This window comes from Lottia gigantea, assembly GCF_000327385.1.
Source record: "Lottia gigantea unplaced genomic scaffold LOTGIsca_30, whole genome shotgun sequence".
Lineage (NCBI taxonomy): Eukaryota > Metazoa > Mollusca > Gastropoda > Lottiidae > Lottia > Lottia gigantea.
In genome coordinates, this window is record NW_008708987.1 from 362587 (window position 1) to 386451 (window position 23865).

Genomic DNA, 23865 nt, shown 5'->3' on the forward strand with positions numbered 1-23865 from the left:
AGCCAATAACTTATTGTCTTCATAAATTTGTGAAAAGTTTTCTCCTTGAAACTACGGCCATCAAAATTTTTGATGCAACTCAACTTGGGGCTTTGTGGTTATGTGTGTGGTATATAACTATATAAAGTGTTATGATAAATCCTTCAATGGTCTTGTTGTTTTTTAGGTCACCCATGTTACAGCATTTTGTAAAGGTTGCCTTAACGAAAAACCCAAAGAAAAGACCGTCAGCAGATAAATTATTAGAGGTAACATTTTGTATATTTTTATGCCTACATGAAATGCATGTCCACCATGAATTTCTTGTAATACTTCACAAGGCACAATTCTTGACTCATAAGTTCAGGCAATTAGCTACAAATGGCTACACACATAGATAATAGTTTTCTTTGCGGATTTGCTGATTCACCATCATACAATACAATCGCTGTATTTACAAATTTGTGTGATAAGAAAAAAAGCAAGAAAGTGCCTAATAATTTATAAGCCAGAGTTCATAATACCTTTACTTTGGTACGCCATCAGTGTATGGCAGCCACAGCACACAGCTTCGAAAGTATTGACTACCTTGACATTGTAAAGATGTAAATTGACTGGTATATTGATGAAATGATGAGCTGTGTATTTATTTCAGCACCCGTTTTTACAAGCTGAATTATCACGAAGATTAACAAAAGATTTATTAGAGAAATCGCGGAACCCAACACAACAATATGAAATATTGGAAGCAGATGATGAGGGCGTACGTTTATTTTGTTATTTTCCAAAATTTCTTCTGCAAATATGAGGCCAAATGAGCAATATGAAAATTTTGTCTGCAATGAAAGTATTTGATAAATTCATTTTGATTTGGCTATTTCCTCAGATTATTGTCTGCTAATATCACTGTTATCAAGACTGATAATGGCTCATAATATCTAGGAACCTTTGTGAAAACACAAAACACTTAATTCAGTGGAATTGCAAGACCCACAGACGTTCAAACTGCTGCTAACGGAGTTACAGACACATAAAAGTAAAGACAAAATCTGTTTACAATCCCTTTAAATCTATGATATTATTGTTACAGCAACTTCAAGATGTACCTCGTAGAATACCATCAGGTAAATCAGCACGCCAGTCACAAGCTACCAATAGTATAGAATTAACAGGTAATTATTCTAATTGTTAATTACAGGGCTGTTCATTTAGACAGACATTTTTACAATTAATCAAGATCTTGTAGCCTGCAGAATTTCAATGATAATGCATGAAAATTTCAAAATCTAGAAATTAACATAGAAAATATCTAAACATGGTTGATAATTTTTGTCATGCATGAAAAATAGCTTGTGTAGAGGTAACTAAGACACCAGCGTAGAGCTAAATTTTTCTGATGCCACCGCTGAAAGTTAGACAGGACCATGTCCTTGTGTAATGGGCCTAATTCTGACCCATGTAAAATAAAGAGTTTAATATTATTATGAGCCCTAGATGTGGATGTGGGATATGAAGAAAAATGAATTTTTAGAAATAGTAATAATGAATCTTTTCTCTTTTTTTCAGTGAATATGAATTTTAAGTCGCCCAAGGTATGTTGATATTTTTTACGATTCGTTTTTTACGAGTTTATGTTTTCTCATAATAATATCTCATAGATCATAGACAGGGATGCAGTAATACTAATTTAGTTTTTAGTATTTTAACTACAATGTGTACTCTGTGAAATCCTATTGGCCCGTAAGAGATTTTTCAGAAAATAAGGAATATTGTATTACTCAAAGTGCTTTTAAGAAGAAAATAAATCGAGACTCATAAAAGCGACAGTTCTTTGGACGTTAAAGAATTAAGGATAACTTTGCTGATTGTGAAAACAACATAAACTTTATTCTCAACCGGAAGTCAGACAGGAATAATGAGTCAATTATATGGAGAGCAATATCACACAAAAGTATAATATATATGGAAAGAAAAAATAGAAATAATAACATAGTGCTGAAGGAATTCACAGAGGACACTTTATTTTTACAATGCACTCTTCACTAATATATCAGTTTTCAATATAATTCGACGGTACACATGAACATGAGGGTTAAAATTCAAAGAAAAAAACTTATGCCGAAAAAGCATATTTTTTATATTTAAATAGAACAGTAGTTAAATCAATTTGTTATTTATTCTCTTTCTTATTTTTAATTTTTAAGCTTGAATAGTAGGGTCTACTGCTTAATTGTTTTTGAGCAAACATTGAAAATAACAGTATTTAATTATTTTTTCATTCATTTAGTAGTATTGTTTGACTATGAAACTTATAAATACTTAGTTTTTAATGGCAATTGAATTAAACTGAAAAAAAAAACAGTATTCAATACTGTTCTCATCCTAGAATTTATACTTGTTTACATTTTGAGACTGAATTTGATCTTGCATATAACATTTCTTTGATGTTTTCAAAAGGGCCGTGGAACTAGAATCATCTTGTATTATCCTACTTTTAGTATCCAAAATGACACAAGTTTTTTTCGCAAAAACACCATAAAGTATTCCTGCACCCCTGTCATCATCATATCATAGATATTGTTTTATATTTTATACAGGGCGCTGCAGGTTATGAATTTGCTCAACCTTGGCATTCCACAGATGAAGATCAAAATGTAGGTTCTCTGTTTAACAGTGCAGGTGCTTGCTTTGCTTACCTGTAGGTTCAAAATCATCATTTGTTTAAACAGAACACATCAATTCAGTTTAATTATCAATGAGAAAAAGTATTACTTGTCCAACTTCAGTAAGAATGCAGGAGGCTGTAAAATTTCAGTTGTGTGAAGATGGCATTACTTGAAACTCGGAGTAACAACATGTTTCAGGTTCTATGTTAATATTTCTATGATTATGACATTTCTATTTCTGTAGGACCGTTATAATACAGCTAAAGCCTGGCCAGAAGATGATCTCTCTCACAAGTAAGATTTGACTCAAATTACTTATTTTATTGGAATCTTGGTTGATATTTATGTTCATGTGGAACTTATGAAACAAATTGTCATCCAAATACTTGCTTTTCCAGTGGGTAGAGCTCCATTTCAGCTGTCCATCGATTGTAGAGAAATTTTATTAATTAGAAACCTACAAATATAACTTATGGTGTCATCTCTAAAATATTTACAGAAATGTGGGTGTGTTTTTGATACTGATGTCTGAAATTGAGCTATATCAGCTGGTAAAACCAAAATGTAGACAATTTATCTGTTTCTATGTTACCTACTTGTTTGTTAGTTTCTGGCTTTGTTTTGAAAATTCCCAGAAGAACATAATTATCAAATGACTAGTTTATAACAGGAAATGTATATGACTGGTTTGAGTAGCGTCAAATTTGATTAAATTTGGCTATTAACTAGAGCTTAAAAATATTTGAATTCTTCTTATGTAAATTTCCAATTCCTATAAAATTAATCATGAATTTTGGTTTAGAATTTCTGTTTTAACAAAATGTATATGGGTAAAGTCTTTGAATGGCATTTAGTAATTGTGAGTACGATATATAGACACAGCTTTATGGAACAACAATCACTGAGGACGACGGGGGAAACACGTCGAAACGTAACATAAAACTTTAACCATTGATTGTTGTTCCATAAAACTATGTCTATACAATGTATATGAGTAGTTTTCTATAACTATTCTAAATATTCAATCCTGAATTTAGGTTTAAATATTTCTGTTTTCCAGTCATGTACGTTTCTTGTCTGCTGATGTTTAATATTGAATGTTTAAATGATTATTTTAATAATAAAATAAAACACTAAAGTTTGTTACCAGTAATTTTGGATTTTCTGCCTTGTAACTTCTTTTTAGAGAAATTCTAGGATTTTTGAGGCATTCTGTATGATATATTTGTATATTAAATAATCTAATATTATAACTTGTAACTGAGAAGTTTGCTAGTCTAATTCAGATTATACCAAACTTTCGTTCTGTATCTTTATTAGCTCATATTTTTGATATTTTGATATAGCCACTTCAGTCAGGGTCTAACGACAGCCCTTTTGATTGTGCCTCAAATTAACCTTTTGATACAACTCAATGACGTCTGCTTTAACCAATCAAATTTCTGCCCTCTCCAGCACTGGTATAATGTGATGCAGTGGTTATCAGATTAGGTCAAAAGTTTATTTTGATATATGTTTGAGAGGGCTGTCTTAAGACCCTAACTGAAGTGGCTATATTAATAATAAAAGCTAATAAAAACGGACTGGATGGTCTAATATAAATTAAACTGAATTTGCATGCTGTATTTTGATATAGATATAGAAGTTTTGGGTTGTCTTAGTATATATAGTTCTTGTAATATTCCCAGAGTCCTAACCAGAGTTGTACCTAGTAATTGTCTTGGCGTTCGATTGGACAGTTCTGAACAGGTTCCATCAGTTTCAGTTCTTGTTAAAAATTTCCCCATTTATTTCCTTCTCCTCCATTTTGAATTCTGCTTGCACCAACTTTTTTCTGAACTGTTCCAACTTGTTTTATTCAACGTCCAGTTGTTTCCATGAGTGCAGAACTGACCAATCGAGCGATCCCCTAATTATTGCATGTTCACTTCAACTTTTTGTGTTTTTTCTGCATGGTTATTTCTTTATATTGACCAATATTCTTACTCCCATTCTTTAGACGCAGAATATAGATTTTTCTCTGAACTTAAATGGAAACAAATATGACTTTTCTGTTTATAGTTACATATCATATTAATGTTTTTTTTTTTTAAATCTACATCTTAGTTCAGTTTTCAAGAATAAGATTCTGTTGGCTTAGACAATGGTCACTTTTGCCAAAACTCATTTATTTTCTAACCCATGGTCATAAATTATTTACTTTTTGATTAAAATAAGTTACATTAGCAATATGAATGGACAGATGTCTTAAACTCTACTACTTTCTGTTTCTATAATCTCTAGTGAATATAGTTTTGGTGGTAGTTGAGTTCTAATCTATCTTAATTTAAAAATTTACATTTCTTTTCTTTATCTGAATATAATCATTTTATCTTCTGTTATCTTAATTTTATTATTTAATCTTAATTTCCTTAACTTTTCACTACCTATAATCTATTGCACATTCTTTTAAGTTTTATTTATTTTTTATGTAATTTATGTTTTTGTTATCACAGATCCCTTTTAGAGTCTGTAGATGAAGAATTATTACAAAGGTATGAACCATGTTCACCATTCTGTTAGTAGGGGCAGATAACTCTGTATTGACATCTCATTCTAACACATCACCAATTCACCATCACATTATCATAGTCCAACACATCTTCACAATGTCAAGCTACGAACTTCGTACTTATACCTTAACTGCACTAGTTCCTGTTTTTGTATCACGGAAGTTTGTAAATGAAGTTATTTGATTGGATTGTACGTCAGGGAATACAGCCAATCAAGATCCTTGACAGAAAGGCTATAAGCATTAAGGCATCGTGTTCACAGACTTTCTGTCAAGGCCTCTGATTGGCTGTATTCGCCAACAAACGAATCAAACCACTTTTTTTTTAAACTTTCGTGATACAGGAAAGGTGGCTATTGCAGTCAAGGTATAAATACGAAGTTTGTAAAACTTGACATTGTAAAGATGAGTCCAGCAAAGATGAAGTCAAGTTAAGATGTTTGTATCATCCAGGTCAGATTCAAAATATAAACACTAACACAGTCCTGTCTATTTTATTGCATGTAAAGATTGCAATATATAGTTAAAGGGGAACAGTCGGTATTTTCGGGGATTGAAATGGGTCTTTATTGTGCTAAAGTATTAAATCACACGTTAATCGCATAATCCCTTCAAATATACTTCAAACTAGAAATTTCAACGTCTATTTCTATATATGTGTTTTCTATATATGGCATAGTCTCACTAAAATTTGAGTCGAATTTTTAACTTTCAAACATGAATAATTATAGTTACACATGGATTTGAAGGCTCAAATTTCGACGAGCTGTGAACACTATTACTGATTATGTAAGCTAAAATAATTCCTGTTTCTGAAACTAAGGTATGATTGGTCAAACAGATAGAGAAGGTTCTCCTTAAAGATAAGATATTGCAGAAAAGTAGGACGTAAAACTCCATTCATTTCATTTCATTTAAAGATAAGATATATAATTATGCACACCTGGGTCCTTTTGGCAACATTAACACGTGCAGACCACTTTGTTATATGGTAGATAAGATAACTTTTTCTTCTACCTTAACATAAAATGGATGGTTTATGTTTATTTTATATTATCAGATTCAAATTTTCATAAATATCTTAGCTTAATTGTCATTCAGATTACAATTTATAACTCAAAATAGAATGGACTGCATTTGTGTATGTTTTGAATTGTTCTGGATGTACTAATCATCTGACTTTTTGAGGTTTTTGTTAAAACACTAGTTCTAGTAAACACATCTAGCATGTAATGTATTTTTTGAAACTTGGCATATATTTTATTAATCCTAAACTTTTTAATTAATTAATGAAAGAGTTATTGAATTTAATACATATTTTTAGAGTTGCCCATTTAGTTTATTTTCTAATAATTTTATAAACTTTGAATATGGAGGTTAACTATTTAATTTAATTATCTTTAGGTTTTATGATGCGAAGTAAGTAAACTGAAAACAAACACAATATATATTATAGTACTATATATAGAGGATAATCTACCTACCAAATCTATATCTTACACCCATCTTTAACATTTCTTATATAATCTTATTTTAAACTGAATTCTCTCTCAGTGATTGAGAATGGAGGAGCTGACAATGACAAAGTGTCTTCTCCTTTCAATGGAAAATAATCTGTGACCTTGTGTGCTAGAGGCTCTGTATGTAAAATCTCTTGACAGTAGACATCAACAAAGTGTCTGCAAATGCCACTGTCCTGGCACAAATATACCCCATAACATGGTGTTACATGTCTGTATTAGGTGTACAACTCCTTCTATTTCATTCATACATTCTAAGTAAGACCCTTTTTTGCGCTATTTGCAGCAGAGACATAAAACAAATAAATTTTTCGTGTAATTAATTGTTACCAAAGTGATCAATATTAAATTCAACATTCTATTTCGTCTTATTCATGTAATATAATCTGTTCTTCATCTGTCTGTAAATTAAATGTTGTCAAGGTTGGATACAGTGCTACACACGAATCTCTCTTGATATTTTGGTCTGTCTTGCAAATTTTTGCAATTTTATTACACTGATGAGAAAATAGTAGTTGATGTATTGTTCATGTTAGCAAAACCTCAAAATGTGCTTACATAGATTATTTTATCTTTAAACTGGTCCAGTCATTTATGTGCACCGTGTATCCAGCCAGGTCAATATCATAGTCAAAACATAAACCCAGAATTGAAATATATATATAAAACCAGTTGAGGTTCTTAACTTTGGTGTTGGTTATATAGTCCATCTCTTATCCTTCCAATATAAAAGTAAAACAATTTCTGTCTGGTAACACTTTTATGACACTCTCTGTTTGGGATTGTCAACTTCTCATCACTTTTGGAGATTCCACATAGCTAATAATGTTTATTTGGTATTTACATGATAAGATTAGAACGTTTTACAGCATAATCTTAATTGGCCATTACACCATTAGTGATTACTAGTTGTATAGTTGTGAATAAAAATAGCCTTCATAAGTTTCACACACAACTCTCATGTTAGTGAGTTGTGTTCAGAACTCATGACCACTTCCATTATTCACAACCATGTAATGGCTATAGTGTGTTGGGATCTTTAACAACTAAGGCAATAAATTTCTAGAGTTGTCTTGGCAAAACTCTGTGTTCCTTGAATGGCTTAGTTTTTGGACAAGGGTGGTGTATAAACCTATCATATCTGTTTGAACTCTGACTCCCTAAAATCCTCTTTCCTGTATCTATAGCTCTGTATAATTTCCCTTCCAGAGGCCATCGGAACAGTCTAGTATTGGATAAAGATTCACCTACGGAGGCGTAAGGCATTTTCCTTGTTGCCTTGTCTGAGTTATTGCTTGTTATTGGTTCATAATTTTGGTTTGCCAGTTTTGTTCAGCTGTCTTGCTTAGTTCACTTTTCATTTAAACTGGTTCATTCTAAAATATCACGTTTTGTTCACCCAAATTTTATTTGAAATAATTAGATTTTGTTTTCTGATCTATTAAAGGATACTATTTCTTAGAATGCACATAGAGTCTCAAACTTGTTCAATAAGAGTATATATCTATCAGTTAGACTTACCAGGTGTCATGGCTGTTAAATAGAATCTCTATGTAACACGATATAATCATACAACTAAATAATTATTGAAACACGTTTTTAAGCATGTTTCAAAATTATTTGAATTAATTATTACTTAGTTTTATAGATTAATTGGATTATAGAGGGATTCTGTCATTTGAGAGGTAGGCCTAAATCCACTGATGAACGAAGACTCATTTAAGCCAAGTTCATTCTAAGAAGAAGTATACCTTTAAATTACCACAAATTGACAAAGTTGTCTACTGAATTAGAAATTATTGTTTAAAATAATTTTAAATAATTTTAACTCTGTATTAGTTTTATACAATGATTGATAAAGATCTTACATCTTTTTAACATAGAGTTAGAAATTTTTTTTTTAATTCTCTGCTACATTTAATTTTGTAGATTAAAAGCTTGTTATTGATTTTGAAAGCAAATAGTATTACTCTTATTGAAGCATTTACTTATAAATTCACAATAAACAAGAATTATTTTGCTAGTATTAATTATCTCAAAATGATACAATTTTGTTTATTTTTATTCATGCAAGGCTTGATGTTAATTCCAACAAAACAAACAAACAAACAAACATTGAGACCCTCTCCCTTTCATTGTTGATCTCCCCTGTGAATGCTTGAATGAAACCACTCATTAAATTTGATTGCTTTTTAATATTAAGCCAATTAAGATGAATTAGTGAATGATTTAATTAATGAATTAATGCAAGATAACTAAATAAGCCTGGGAAACCAAGATATATTTTTTTCAGCTTTGACATTAACTGGTTTTGCTATTTGAATGTTAAAAATCATAACTTCTGTTTAGTGAAATTGATGTTTGTGGTGGATGAATTTACTGTTGTCTTGTATTTTCAGGTCAACGTTACAAGTTATCCCCCCTCCAACACCACCCAAGGTAAATGTCGAAAGCAGTTTTTTACCAACATAGACTTGAAAATAATACAACACAAATCTGGAAGTAATGCCACCAAGGCAATTCACCCTTGATATTTTCTGGTAGTTTTCAATTTATCATCCCTTTCAGAGAGTTCACATAGCTAGCTAAAGGGTATTTGGAATGTTTATTATGTACCAAAGGTCTATAGATCTTAAAGATTAAGCTATTGTTAAAAATGCTTGCAATCTTTTGCAGCCCACAAGTTTTTCGTCGCCATTAGATGGTAAGGAGAAACACGAGACAGAGACGAGTAATAATGAAGAGAGATCTTTAGATGAGGGACCTGATATAGACCGACTTATAGACCGTATGTTAACCTTGACTCCAAACTCAACGCTACCCACACATTTCCCTGAAGATGACGAACCTCCCGAGTTACCACCAAAACGGCAACATCAAAATGGCAGCGTTAAGCCAGAATTAAATGGTGGAAGTCCACAGAAGGAAGAACCACCAGAATTACCTCCACGAAGAAGAGTCAAAAAAGATACAGTTAGTACTGTTAGGTGTTTTATTGCATGTTTTCGTGATTTTTGCAGGCTTTTAATCAAATTCTCCAGTGCTATATAACCCTTAATGATACAGTCAGTATGCAGTCAGTTGAACTAGATCCCTTGATTTAAGATTTTTATGTGTATCAGGAACACTGATCGCATCAATTTGCCCAATTCCAGTTTGTGGGTCTTGTAATTCCACTACATATGAGCATTTTATGACTTCACTATCGCAAAGGGCCCTATATGATATTAGCAGATTTTTCAATAGTGGTGTCAGAAAAGGCTTTGTTTTAGTGGAATTGCAAGAACCATAGACATCTGATTGAAAATTGAAATGGTGCAAATCAATGCTATTATTATCTAGATACATTTAGGAAAATTTAGGAAACCTTTTTACAATTCGTTAAAGCAGGCTGTTAATCAGGGTTTGGAGTAAAATGTTTCTTGTTGCCATTTCCTGAGCTGCGTAGTTTAGCTGCAAATATTGTATTGAATCCTTAACCCTTAGCCTTTATCAACTTAAGCCATCTGTCAGTATATTCATATAATTTCTTTCTGAAAACAAGCAAAGTTAATAATTAATTCATAGCTTGAAAGTGCAAAATGTGGCAAGTAATTAACAACCAAATTGAATTAACAACATTAAAATTTTTAATAATATTCTTGAGTCTATAGAAATAGTTGTATTACCAAATCAGATTATTTCTTGGGGCCTTATTCTTGAAAACTTCACCTAGATAAAATTTAGAATTTAAGAAATACAGTTATCTGAATGGATAATCAAACTCAGATTAAATATTGATTTTAGGCATTAACCAATCAGATGTTTGGAATACTAAAATCATTATGTTAGATTTGAGAATAACTTTTTTCATTAACATTCTTTTTCCCATCATCTTTACAATGTCAAGTTCTTACGATCTTAACCTTGACTGCAATAGCCACATTTCTTGTTTCACTGAATGTAACACTTTGATTGGATTGTATGCCATTGAACGGGTAAGAAAGGCTGACATGGAAAAAGCGTCTAGTCGTTCTGGCCCGAGGCCCCATGTGCTACAGGCTGTGCACGTTAAAAACCCCTTGACAGTTTGAAATCGAAAAAAGAGCAGGCTAATGCGGCTGTCCTGGCAAAATTTCCCTCACTGCACCCTGCACAATGTACAATCCAATCAAATTGTTGCATTTACAAACTTCCATGATACAAGAAAGGTGACTATTGAAGTCAAGGTATAAGACGATGTTTGTAATATCTTATTCATTGTGAAGATGGTTTCCTATCAATATCATGTGTTGCTATTATGTTGCATGGAGAATGTGATCCTAGCTTATTGCTTTGCTATGTATATTTTAACTATATTTCAGTCTAGTAATAATGAGGAAGATCAAAATGATAGTCCAGTAAGTATAGTCTATCAAAATAACACTTCAGACCAGTTCTTCTCTACCTCAGTGAAATCCTCCCTGAATCTATCTATTCCTCTCAAAAATAAAGCAGTCATTTTGAAACATATTTCAATCAAAAAATATATTCAACGATTAACCATGAATGGTAATAAAATCATAATCCATATATCGAGATAGGTCAATGTGACTCTTTGACTGAATATTAATTCATGGTTTTCTGTATGTATGAGGTGAATAATAGAATGATAAATATTTTCACTGTTAAAATAATGCTCGATACATCAATTGTAAATTGATATAGAAATACCATTGTTAAAATAATGCTCGATACATCTATTGTAGAGTGATATAGAAATACCACTGTTAAAATAGTGCTCAATACATCAATTGTAGAGTGATATAGAAATACCACTGTTAAAATAGTTCTCAATACATCAATTGTAGAGTGATATAGAAATACCACTGTTAAAATAATGCTCGATACATCAATTGTAAAGTGATATAGAAATATCAAAACAGAACCTAAAAAAACACGTTGTTGTTACTCAGAGTAACACGCTATGCGATCTTCAGACAACTGACCAATATAATTATTCAGCCTGTGTCCCTACTGAAGTTAGACAAGTATAACTTATTCTCATGTCTACACTTCGAGACGAGTTCGAAACGTTTGTTTAGTGAATAATGTCAATTTCAGGGTACCTTGCTTCTCATTTTCTTCGCTGTCTGACGATTCCACCTCATTTCTCCCCTGGCAATAATTCCTCCTCATTGTCATCCAGTTCCCTCCTTACCCTGTTTAGATTCACTGCTATAGGGGGTAGCCAAGATATGATGTTTTATATAAGATTTATGTAAATTATTAACTTGTAATAACCTCTAGTTGAATTACAGACATAGTTATATAATAAGTTAATAAAGTATAATTTTTAGTTGAATATTATTCATACTGAATCAGATTATTGATTAAATATTTTTATCAAACATATTGTATTTATGTATATATTTGTTTATGATATTCTGTCTACCATGGTGAATGTTTATATTTATATTATTTCTTTGTCTTTTATCAAAAATATGGGGGACAATATTTTAAGAATTTGTCTATTATAACCCTGTGCCAGTGCCTTATATTGAATAGTAACTTGTTACTCTTCAATCACCCTAATCTCTATTATATATTGTGTCATTGCCATTTTTACATTGTTTCTGAATTATCTTCTTGATTTAAAGTATCATTGTATAAGGTTTTAAAAGAGATATTCTCTTATAGAAGCACTGGCCTAGGTCACAAGTAGGGATTGTGGATTTCAGCATTGGAATACATCAATTTGATAGAAAACTACCTACTTCTGGAGAGATTTACAAGATAAATAAATTTTTCAGAAATGCAATTATTATGTTATAAGTTAGTTGTCATGCATCTTGCCCTTTTTTTCAGTCTGTGCCGAGACCTGTTAGTAATGGGCTTCCACCAACACCTAAAGTACATGTAAGTACCACATTGTCCACAGAGATAATAGTCTCATGATATACTATATGAATCAGGCCAAACATCTTAGTGCTAGGATGTCCCAGAATCAATATTAGAAGATAAGAACCTAGGTTATCCTAGCGCTAAGATCGTTTCCAGAATACGTGGCCAGGGTCCTGTGTGCTACAGGCTGTTTATGTTAAAGATCCCTTGACAATCAGAAATTGACAAAGAAAAGGCTTAAAAACACTTCATTTCACACTCTAATCCAATCAAGTGCAAAAATAGTAAGACTTGAAACACCATTCCATTTCGTTTCGTTTCCAGACGTATCATATCCTTTAAGGGATCATCACTTACCAAATAATTACAGCCAGGTTAGAAGAGCGTCTGAACTTTGCAAATGGCATGAGAATATGCCATTTTTACAGGGGTTGTGATTACTATTTCTAGAATATTATTTAGACAATGATAAACATTGAAATAATCAAACTATTCTTCACAGTGCTCATGTTTATACGCCCACACGTAAGATGGGCGTATATTGTAATCACCCCTTCGGTCCGTCGGTCAGTCCGTCCATTCACATTTGGCTCGTGCTCACTCTACAGGCTACAGTACTTTATGGATTCTTTTGATTTTTATTTTGTATGTCAATGTTGTTATGAAGATGATCCCTATTGATTTTCGTGATGATCGGATAATTTTTCACCGAAATATCGTGTCTGACTTGACGTTTTTCTCTATTATTTAAAGTATTATTTCTCTTATAGATGGGGGCATGTTTTTCAAAAGTATTCAATGGTTGTCCAATACATATAAACTGTACAGCAAGTTGGGTTCATCCTGATACTCGAGGTAGGTCTAATATAAGAAAAGATAATAACATCTTGAATTTTTCACATTTTGAAATATTCAATAGCCATGTAGGACTATTTTGTGATGTGCTGTAATGAGTTAAAGTTCCTGTGATCAAATCTCAAATTTTGTTGATTATAAACATTATATAACCTTCAAATTTTAATAGAGGTATAGTGTAAGTTAATGTTTCTGTCCTGACTAAACTTTCCTCAATGGATACTGCATGGTGTCGCTGTCTACCATAGCACAATAAGGTGCAGAATTTCTTTTCCTTTCATGGTTAATTCTGTAAATATATCATTGTTAAAATAGTGCTCAATGCATCAGTTGTAGAGCAATATAGAATATTAAAACAGAAACTGAAACATGTTGTTACTCAATGTGTGCGAACTTCAACCAACTGATCTATTTTAGTAAATATTCAAATATTTGTGTCTTAGAGTATATAGATATTGCAGAGTTTGAGATATTAACATCTGTATATTGTTTCAGATCAGAGAATATTAATTGGTGCTAATGAAGGATTATATACACTCAATTTAAATGAAATACATGAATCTTCTATAGAATTGGTAAGTATCTACATCTACATCTGTTACATTGAAAAGAACATTTTACAAGAACACACAACTTTGACTTCTGATAATCCATGATCTTTTCAACATGCAATAAATAGTTATTCATAGATTTGGTACTGGACAAAAATGTCTGACTCAAACAAGATTGTACCAGACATTTTCCGAAATTGTACCAGACAACGTCCGTGTCGAGAAGCTTATTTCAAGCCTTGAGGCTAAGACCTGTTCAGCCATCCTTTTAGTTTAGAGTAGACAGCCTTCAATCTGTTTCACTCGAATTTTGATTTTGATATTATTATTAGAGAAAAGTTCAAAGAAGTGTATAAATTGCTATGATAATTTTTATTCTAGTTACATGCTAGAAGATGTACATGGTTATATGTGATAAAGGATGTTTTAATGTCCATTTCGGGTAAGTTCTTACCATCATTTTACAAGTATATTAATTGGCTCTAATAAGTTCTAATCTCAGTATCTCTTACCTCATTATTCTAGTCAATCGAACTTTACATTGGTAGGAAAATCTGGGAAAGATCAATGCCAACAGTTCTGGCCAAGGACTAGCTGGTAGACAATATCTTCCTAAGCTGAACTTATTTTTGTAAAAGTAGATTATTATACTTATCTAAATTATTTTTGTATTTTTGTATTCTGTTCTATTTTTATTAGGTAAAACTCCTCACCTGTTTCGCCATGATTTAATGATGTTACATTCATCTAAAACTAGGAGCTTATTATCTATGAATAAATTTCCTGAAAAGCTGGTCCCAAGGTAAGAGTAAGCTTAAATTATCTGGGGGTAGAGGGGTCGCACCTGAAGGTCACAAGAGGATAGAACTATAGCACTCTTGTTAAAACAATTCACTACACCTATGAACTAAAGTAGTAGTCATTTAAAATCTAAATCTAAAAGTCTAACTGATATCATGGGTCATAATTTCTCATTATTGTTAATAACAGTCTGTTATATCCGTCTGGATTTCCACAGTGCATTCTGGTTTAATTGTAGATAAAGCAGATAAATTCTGACAATGTTTTGCATTTCAGGAAATTACAATTAACGACTAAAGTACCTGATACTAGAGGTTGTATGAAATGTTGTGTTGGAAGGAATCCCTATAATGGCTATAGATATTTATGTGGGTCTCTACCAACTGGTATTATACTCATGCAATGGTATGAACCACTCAATAAATTCATGTTATTAAAGGTACGATTTTCACATTTTAATTGATTTTATATGTGCATGAAAATGTTTGCTACTTTGACTGTTTAAAATGAAAGTTAACCATGTTATAATGTATTATTGTTTAGGGTGTTATGGTGGCGGATTAAAATAAGCCTCGGTCTGTTTCCGAAACCCTATTTACAATTTGTAAAATATCACATGTATATTGTTTAAACTGAACAATGATGCAGAGACAGAAAGAATATTGCACATTTGGCACAATTACTGCAAAAGGCTAGAAAATTTCAGGCAGCCTTTGAAGAATTATCTTGGATCATAAGATTATTAACTGTACTGCAGTCAAACTTGTACCAACGGTCACTTGTATTTAGCACCATCCTCCAATGACCAGTCACCCAAGTTTCTCCTATGCAATTTTCAAACAATTTTACCTCCATTCACTACCACCTTCAATTTCTTTACGTTGAACAGTCATGTGACCCTTCAATCAACAGCCAATTGTCAGTATTCCTTGTTAACTTGTCATTTGTATCTGTGTGTACATCAAACCTCTGCCAAGCACCGTGCTGTAGTAAGCAGTTATTTTTGAGCATTCCCTTGACCTCATGCTTAATACAAGTTAGACTGTATTTTTTGTTTATTTCAGACATTTGATATAGACTGTATTCCACTACAATTAGATGTATTTGAAATGTTTATTAGTCCTGAATTAGAATATCCCATGGTGTGTTTGGGAGTCAGAAAAGGGTAAATATTTTTATGCATTTGTCTGGAGATCAAACATCGTGAAACTTTGAGTAACAACATGTTATGAGTTTTAATATTTGTAATAATTTATGATATTTTTGTATTTTTGCAGCACTGATAGAAATCATGTGAAGTTTGATATTATTAATTTAAATTCCACTTCAAGTTGGTTTACAGATATAGAATCATTTTCAGGTAATTTCTTTAGCTTTCTTTCTAGTAATGAGATGAAAACTGATAATGATTGAATTTCAATCTTATACTTGTACTCGCCATCCCACAATTGGTCATTGTTATCAAAAAACCTGTTCAACTTGCCACGCTTTGATTGGTTGAAAATAACGTCATTATACCAGAACTGTGGTAGAAAATTTGTTAGATTACAGTGGTGATGGAAAGTATATCTTTAATTTTGACCTGCCACTGTATAATGGTTTATGTCACTATTATTATGTTCAAGATTTTGAAAAATGAACATCAGATTTTTATTCTAAAAAGTGCTGTGGACGGCTGAAGTTAAACTCTGTCATCATGAAAATTATTCAGATGCCTACCGGTATATCACTTTAAAAATTGTTATTACAGGTGAGAAGTTACCTGTTGTTAATGTTACTCAGGTAGAAAAAGATACTGTTGTTATTTGTTATGATAGTAAGTATATATAATATCTATAATTGTTATTTTTGGTATCTAGAAAGGGATGCTGAGTTGACAAAACTGGTTCGAGTTTTCTGCAAAAAAGGCCAAGAAAGTCTGTGACAGGACATAGCACATGTGCATAGAAAATGTCCTAATGATCAAAAATACAGTCAGTCATTTTGGAGCTCCTAACAAACATGACTGGCAAATATAGATTAATCAGCATTACTACATTAAAAAAGAAATGGTAAAATGTTTCATTGAAGTTGTTGCTACAGGAACCAAACAGTTACCTATACACCATTATTTAAAATAGATTAATGACTTTCTATTTTGAGGTTCACCTTTCTTTATTACTGTATTTTGTAGAATATGTAAAAGTTGTAAATATGGGTGGTAAAATGAAATCAAGCAAAAGACAACAAGCTGAATTACACGTTGATTTTCCTGTTGAATCTTTAGGTACGTTATCCTATATATCTTTGCTGCACGGAATTGCAGGAGCTGCAGATGTGACTACAAATTGGAATGATACCAATAACCAGAAATGATGATGCAATAACTGTACCTGATACACCTAAAAACCTCTTGACAATCTCTTTAAAATCTCTCAAAGCAAAGTTTTTTTATCAATGAACATTCTTTTTGAATCATTCCAATTTGCTCAATTAGGCAACTGACTGAAAATTGGAATAGTGCAAATCAATGCTATCAGTGTTCCTAATATACATATAAAAACCTCCTACAACCGATACCATCAGTGTCCCTGATACATATATAAAAACCTCTTTACAATCAATGCTATCAGTGTTCCTAATACACATATAAAAACCTCTTTACAACTGATACTATCAGCGTTTCCTATATATATAAAACCTCTCAATAACCCCTTTAATAACAATATACTTGTAGTATATAGAAGATAATCTTTGACAGATTAGAGATTATTGACATGTGTATAAACCAATAACAAATTAGTTATCGAGATATAATCCCGGTATCACCTCAAATACCCCTGTCTACTTTCGTATACTCTGTCTTTCAATTTATAACAGATTTATAACCATATTGTATATAATGTTATCTTCAAACTAGAGCTTAGTTCAACATTGTTACTATTTAGAATAATACATATTTACCTTGGTTACTAAGGTCAACAATTTTACCTGACCTAGCAACAGATAATTTTATTTGCATATTACTGATAATATTGCTACTTTGGTTAAATCAATTTATTGATCAAAGTTCAAACGATCAAGTTTTGTTTGATATAAATCAAAATGAAACAGTAAATAGTTCAGGCAATATAAATGATATTAAATGTTGATCCTTCAAGAAGTTTTTCAGAAAAAACATCAAATAATCAAATAAAATCCTTCAGAAAAAAATGAATTTAATATTTATAAGTGTATTCATGAACTTGCATATCACTTCCTTGTAGATTCAATTGGTTCAAGAATTTACATAAGATATTACCTTCTCTACTTTGCAATTATTGTATTGAAACGATCTCCTTTAACAAATTTTTTGAAAACTTTTTGATTAATTATGTGTATTGAAGAATGCCCCTCACCCTGTTTTGTTTTGATAACTTGATAGATAAATTATGTATATTGAAATATGCCCTTTACACCTTTGGATCTTTCCTCTTACGATCGAAGAAAATGCATCACTTGCTGTGGCCATGGAAAATGCATCACTTGCTGTGGCCATGGAAAATGCATCACTTGCTGTGGCCATGGAAAATGCATCACTTGCTGTGGCCATGGAAAATGCATCACTTGCTGTGGCCATGGAAAATGCATCACTTGCTGTGGCCATGGAAAATGCATCACTTGCTGTGGCCATGGAAAATGCATCACTTGCTGTGGCCATGGAAAATGCATTAAATGAGCATCACTAAAGCTTGTGGAAAAATATACATATGATGCAAAATATTAAATTCATTCTTTTGTTTTGATGGGTCTTGTTATTTTCTCTTGTATGTGTGATAGAGATTTTCCCAGATTTACTTGAGTGTAAGAAGTTGTTCACAGTATGCATGCCCTTTCTTTGCAAGACTTATCAAGTTTTACATAATTTTGATTTTCAGTTTGTTTACAAGATAGTGTCTTAGCCTTTCATAAACATGGTATGCAAGGTCGGAGTTTTAAAGCCAATGAGGTGAGATTCTATATTATAGCTGATTCTTTATTTGATTGGATTGGACACTAGTGAATACAGCCAATCAGATCCCTTTGTTACACATACAGTTATAGTCTTTCTGTCAGGGGCTCTGATTGGCTGTTTAATTCTTGGATTTACAAACTCCCTAGTTACAGCGCTGCCTGCTGGGCACATTATTGGTTGGCAGATTATATTGTACACTTTGGGTACATAATTAGTTGTACATGCTTGAAAAAAGGGTACTTTTTGCAATTCCCAAACCATGGTTTCTTAATACTAAGAAGTAAAATTCCTTTTCATCTGAAAAATTTTTCTGAGCAAGTCACACACCTGAATCATGTAATAATATTTTGTTTTAAAGGTAACTCAAGAAATTTGTGATAAATCGAGAATATTTCGATTATTAGGCTCAGATAGGTGAGTACTTTTACTTTTTCAAACAATATATTTAGAATTATATGTCTGCACTGTAGTTTATCAAATTTTCTACCACAGTTCTGTTATAATGACTTTATTTTAACCAATCAAAATGTGTCTTTATACCAAAGGTGAATTATGGGATAGTGAAACCCAAAGAAAAGCAATATGACAGCCTCTTTCGCTATTTCTACAATTCATGCTTTGATTGGTTAGAAATAATGTCATTGATTTCATGAAACGTGTCATATGATTACGAAAACAATAAAAAAGATCAGACAGCTAGAAAATACAGGATTAAAATTAATGATAAAAGAAATAAACGTTTGTAGATAGTTAAAAGTTATTGATTAATGAAGCTAATCAATCAATATTAATTACATCACTGATAATACACAATACAGTCATTCAGTTATGGTCATTACACATGCTCTTCACCTACTTTTCTTTATACAGTCATTGCACATGCTTTTCACCTACTTTTCTTTATACAGTCATTGCACATGCTTTTCACCTACTTTTCTTTATACAGTCATTGCACATGCTTTTCACCTACTTTTCTTTATACAGTCATTGCACATGCTTTTCACCTACTTTTCTTTATACAGTCATTGCACATGCTTTTCACCTACTTTTCTTTATACAGTCATTGCACATGCTTTTCACCTACTTTTCTTTATACAGTCATTGCACATGCTTTTCACCTACTTTTCTTTATACAGTCATTGCACATGCTTTTCACCTACTTTTCTTTATACGGTCATTGCACATGCTTTTCACCTACTTTTCTTTATACAGTCATTGCACATGCTTTTCACCTACTTTTCTTTATACGGTCATTGCACATGCTTTTCACCTACTTTTCTTTATATGGTCATTGCACATGCTTTTCACCTACTTTTCTTTATACGTCATTGCACATGCGTTTCACCTACTTTTCTTTATACGGTCATTGCACATGCTTTTCACCTACTTTTCTTTATATGGTCATTGCACATGCTTTTCACCTACTTTTCTTTATACGGTCATTGCACATGCTTTTCACCTACTTTTCTTTATATGGTCATTGCACATGCTTTTCACCTACTTTTCTTTATATGGTCATTACACATGCTTTTCACCTACTTTTCTTTATATGGTCATTGCACATGCTTTTCACCTACTTTTCTTTATATGGTCATTGCACAAATTGTTCATGTGCTAGTGACCTACTTTTTTTTATGTAACATTACAAAAATGAGCATTCCTATTCATCCTACCAGCATTGTTTTAGCCTTAGTCTCTGTATGTGATTGTATTGTTGTTTTCCAAGGCAAGCCACTGCGTATATCTTTTCTGGAGAGTAAAAAGACTTTTCTTCTTTGAAGTTTTTTCCTCCCTTATTCATACAAATTCTTCTCTAGCTGCAACAAAAACAAATAGAATTCTTGTTTTAAGATGGGTTCCCTTATTTTCATGCTAATACTTATATGAATAGAAAGAATAGCCAGTAGAAAGAGTGACCTATCAAGAAAGGTCAAAAAGTCTTCTCTTTTTTAGTATCCAGACTGTACATACATGGACATTTATGATTAAAACTGAATTATGAACCTAATGATATGATTAAGAATACATGATATTTCATTAGAAAAACCAATTAATCAAATAGTTTGCTTAATTTGACACCAAACAAGAAGGAAACCCATCTTTAATGGTTTTTGAAAATATTATTCTTTGTCTTTTAATGTGCTAGTAAACTATTTTTCAACTACTCAGCATACATAATCTATTGTTTGTATGGAATATAATAACAGAAGACACTTATGTTTATTAGGTTTATATTGGTGTACAATGCACAGTTTTTTTTGCCCTATTTCACTGTATCTAGCTCCAAGACAATGAGTATTTCTGCTTAATTGAAAATATTATTTATGGTTTCTGCGTGTGCCAGTAACCTACTTCTCTAGACCAAGCCACTAGACAACTTTCATTATCTATTGTTTTGATGGAAAATAAAAACAAAAGGCAATTCTGTTTAGGTTTATGTTGGTTTTAATCTAGTGAGCTCCAAGACAATTATTATTTCAGCTTGATCTGTCTTGATTCTGGTTGTTGCACAATTTGATTAGAAATTCTTTAGAAATATCACAGACAAAATACAAGTTACAGTCTGTCATTGATTGTATAGAAAATTCCATAGATAATCAGTGTTCATACATTTAAAGGAATAATAAATAGATTTTCTAAACTTTAAATGTGTATCAGGGGCACTGATATTATTAATTTGAACCTTTCCAATTTGCAATTAAATGTCTAAGTTTCTTGCAATTCCACTTAAAGTATAGCATTTTATGATGTCACTATCGCAAAGTTCCTTATATATCAATAGCAACTTGTGCGATTAGTGATGTCATAAATGCTTACTTTAAGTGGAATTGCGAGAACCACAGACATCTGATTGAAAATTGGAATGTTGCAAATTGATGCTATCAGTGTCCCTGATACACATAAAATTTTTTACAAATCCTCTGTACATCCCTTTAACTATTGCTCTAAGTGCCAGTGCCCTCTGTTGGATAGTAAATTGTTACCATTCAACCACCCTAATCTTTAAGTTTTGAGTGCCCTCTGTTGGATAGTAAATTGTTATCTTTCAACCACCCTAATCTTTAAGTTTTGAGTGCCCTCTGTTGGATAGTAAATTGTTACCTTTCAACCACCCTAATCTTTAAGTTTTGAGTGCCCTCTGTTGGATAGTAAATTGTTATCTTTCAACCACCCTAATCTTTAAGTTTTGAGTGCCCTCTGTTGGATAGTAAATTGTTATCTTTCAACCACCCTAATCTTTAAGTTTTGAGTGCCCTCTGTTGGATAGTAAATTGTTATCTTTCAACCACCCTAATCTTTAAGTTTTCAGTGCCCTCTGTTGGATAGTAAATTGTTACCTTTCAACCACCCTAATCTTTAAGTTTTGAGTGCCCTCTGTTGGATAGTAAATTGTTATCTTTCGACCACCCTAATCTTTAAGTTTTGAGTGCCCTCTGTTGGATAGTAAATTGTTATCTTTCAACCACCCTAATCTTTAAGTTTTCAGTGCCCTCTGTTGGATAGTAAATTGTTATCTTTCGACCACCCTAATCTTTAAGTTTTGAGTGCCCTCTGTTGGATAGTAAATTGTTATCTTTCAACCACCCTAATCTTTAAGTTTTCAGTACAGCTTATTGTATGTGAAATATTCAATATATATTCAATGTGCAAGTTTTTCTAAATTTTCTATAGAAACTGCAGCAACATAATTGATTATTCCTGCTTATTGCCAATAAGTTACTGAGTTCGGAATATTTCATTAGAAATCCAATACAACAAGATTATTACTTTTGGGATCTTGAATTCTGAAAAAGCAATGACTGCTTGACTGCTTATTGAGCATCTTTGGTACATGTATCTCAATATTGGAGAGCCGCACTAAATAAAAGAAAATTTTGGAAATCTTTTGGTCCAACTTTTTCAAACATGCTCAACCAATAATATAACTCTTTGTCAGATGACCCTAGAAGTGGTAAATATCTGCAATGTCACCAATTTGATCCTGGAAGACCTTAAAAGAAATATGAAACTCCCCTTGGTTAATATATAAAAGTTGAGTTCAATAGATTACCATGTTAGACCCTAAAAAATGAAAAATGAATAGAATACAATGTTGGGGACTGTTGGAATTTGATCCAGGAAAACCCCAAAAAAATTACAAAAACTGCTCTTGGTTAATATGTTCAAGTAAACTTTAGAATACAATGTGGGTTATGGAATTTGATTCAAGAAAACCCTTAAAAAAATATGAAACTCTCCTTGGTTAATATGTTAAAGTAAACTTCAATAGAATACAATGTTAGTTATGGAATTTGATTGAAGAAAACCCTAAAAAATTTAAAAACTGCTCTTGGTTTATATGTAAAAGTAAACTTCAATAGAATACAATGTGGGTTATGGAATTTGATCCAGGAAGACCCTTAAAAAAATATGAAACTCTCCTTGGTCAATATATAAAAATTGAGTTCAATAGAATACAATGTTAGGGACTGTTGGAATGTAATCCAGGAAATAAAAGAATAATTAAAGAGTAAATATTATGAAATGTTGTTAGGTGGAATAATTACATTCATTGATTTTAGTAAAGTGATTGAGTATGTGGTAGTCATTCCTTAACTTAAAGTGGCTAGGTATGTAAATAAGTAATTGATTTAATTAAAGTGACTGAGTATGTGATAGTCATTCCTTAACTTAAAGTGGCTAGGTATGTAAATAAGTTGTTGATTTAATTAAAGTGACTGAGTATGTGATAGTCATTCCTTAACTTAAAGTGGCTAGGTATGTAAATAAGTTTTTGAATAAGTTGGTGAAATAATGAAGTCATTGCTTATATTAAAGGGATTGAGTATGTCATATTTATTACTTATATTAAAGTGATTGGGTATGTGATATTCATTACTTAACTTAAAGTGGCTAGGTATGTAAATAAGTAATTGATTTAATTAAAGTGACTGGGTATGTAATAGTCATTCCTTAACTTAAAGTGGCTAGGTATGTAAATAAGTTTTTGAATAAGTTGGTGAAATAATGAAGTCATTGCTTATATTAAAGGGATTGAGTATGTCATATTTATTACTTATATTAAAGTGATTGGGTATGTGATATTCATTACTTATAGTAAAGTAAC

At 31.8% G+C, this 23865-nt stretch overlaps 1 protein-coding gene across 1 annotated transcript in view; it reads left to right on the forward strand.

Annotated features, from left to right (window-relative positions):
• Positions 1–23865, forward strand: part of LOTGIDRAFT_178509 (hypothetical protein) — a gene marked incomplete at both ends in the record, with an annotated part of 36327 nt that overhangs the window by 8782 nt on the left and 3680 nt on the right. Inside the window, 19 exons of the mRNA XM_009057450.1 lie at positions 167–248; positions 635–742; positions 1070–1151; positions 3706–3709; positions 5141–5179; positions 9116–9155; positions 9393–9447; positions 9502–9689; positions 12543–12593; positions 13349–13433; positions 13929–14008; positions 14366–14451; positions 15062–15224; positions 15850–15950; positions 16063–16145; positions 16536–16601; positions 16959–17051; positions 18682–18752; positions 19117–19172. Coding sequence (XP_009055698.1) covers positions 167–248; positions 635–742; positions 1070–1151; positions 3706–3709; positions 5141–5179; positions 9116–9155; positions 9393–9447; positions 9502–9689; positions 12543–12593; positions 13349–13433; positions 13929–14008; positions 14366–14451; positions 15062–15224; positions 15850–15950; positions 16063–16145; positions 16536–16601; positions 16959–17051; positions 18682–18752; positions 19117–19172 — 1533 coding nt within the window. The remainder of the gene's footprint in view (positions 1–166; positions 249–634; positions 743–1069; positions 1152–3705; positions 3710–5140; positions 5180–9115; positions 9156–9392; positions 9448–9501; positions 9690–12542; positions 12594–13348; positions 13434–13928; positions 14009–14365; positions 14452–15061; positions 15225–15849; positions 15951–16062; positions 16146–16535; positions 16602–16958; positions 17052–18681; positions 18753–19116; positions 19173–23865) is intronic.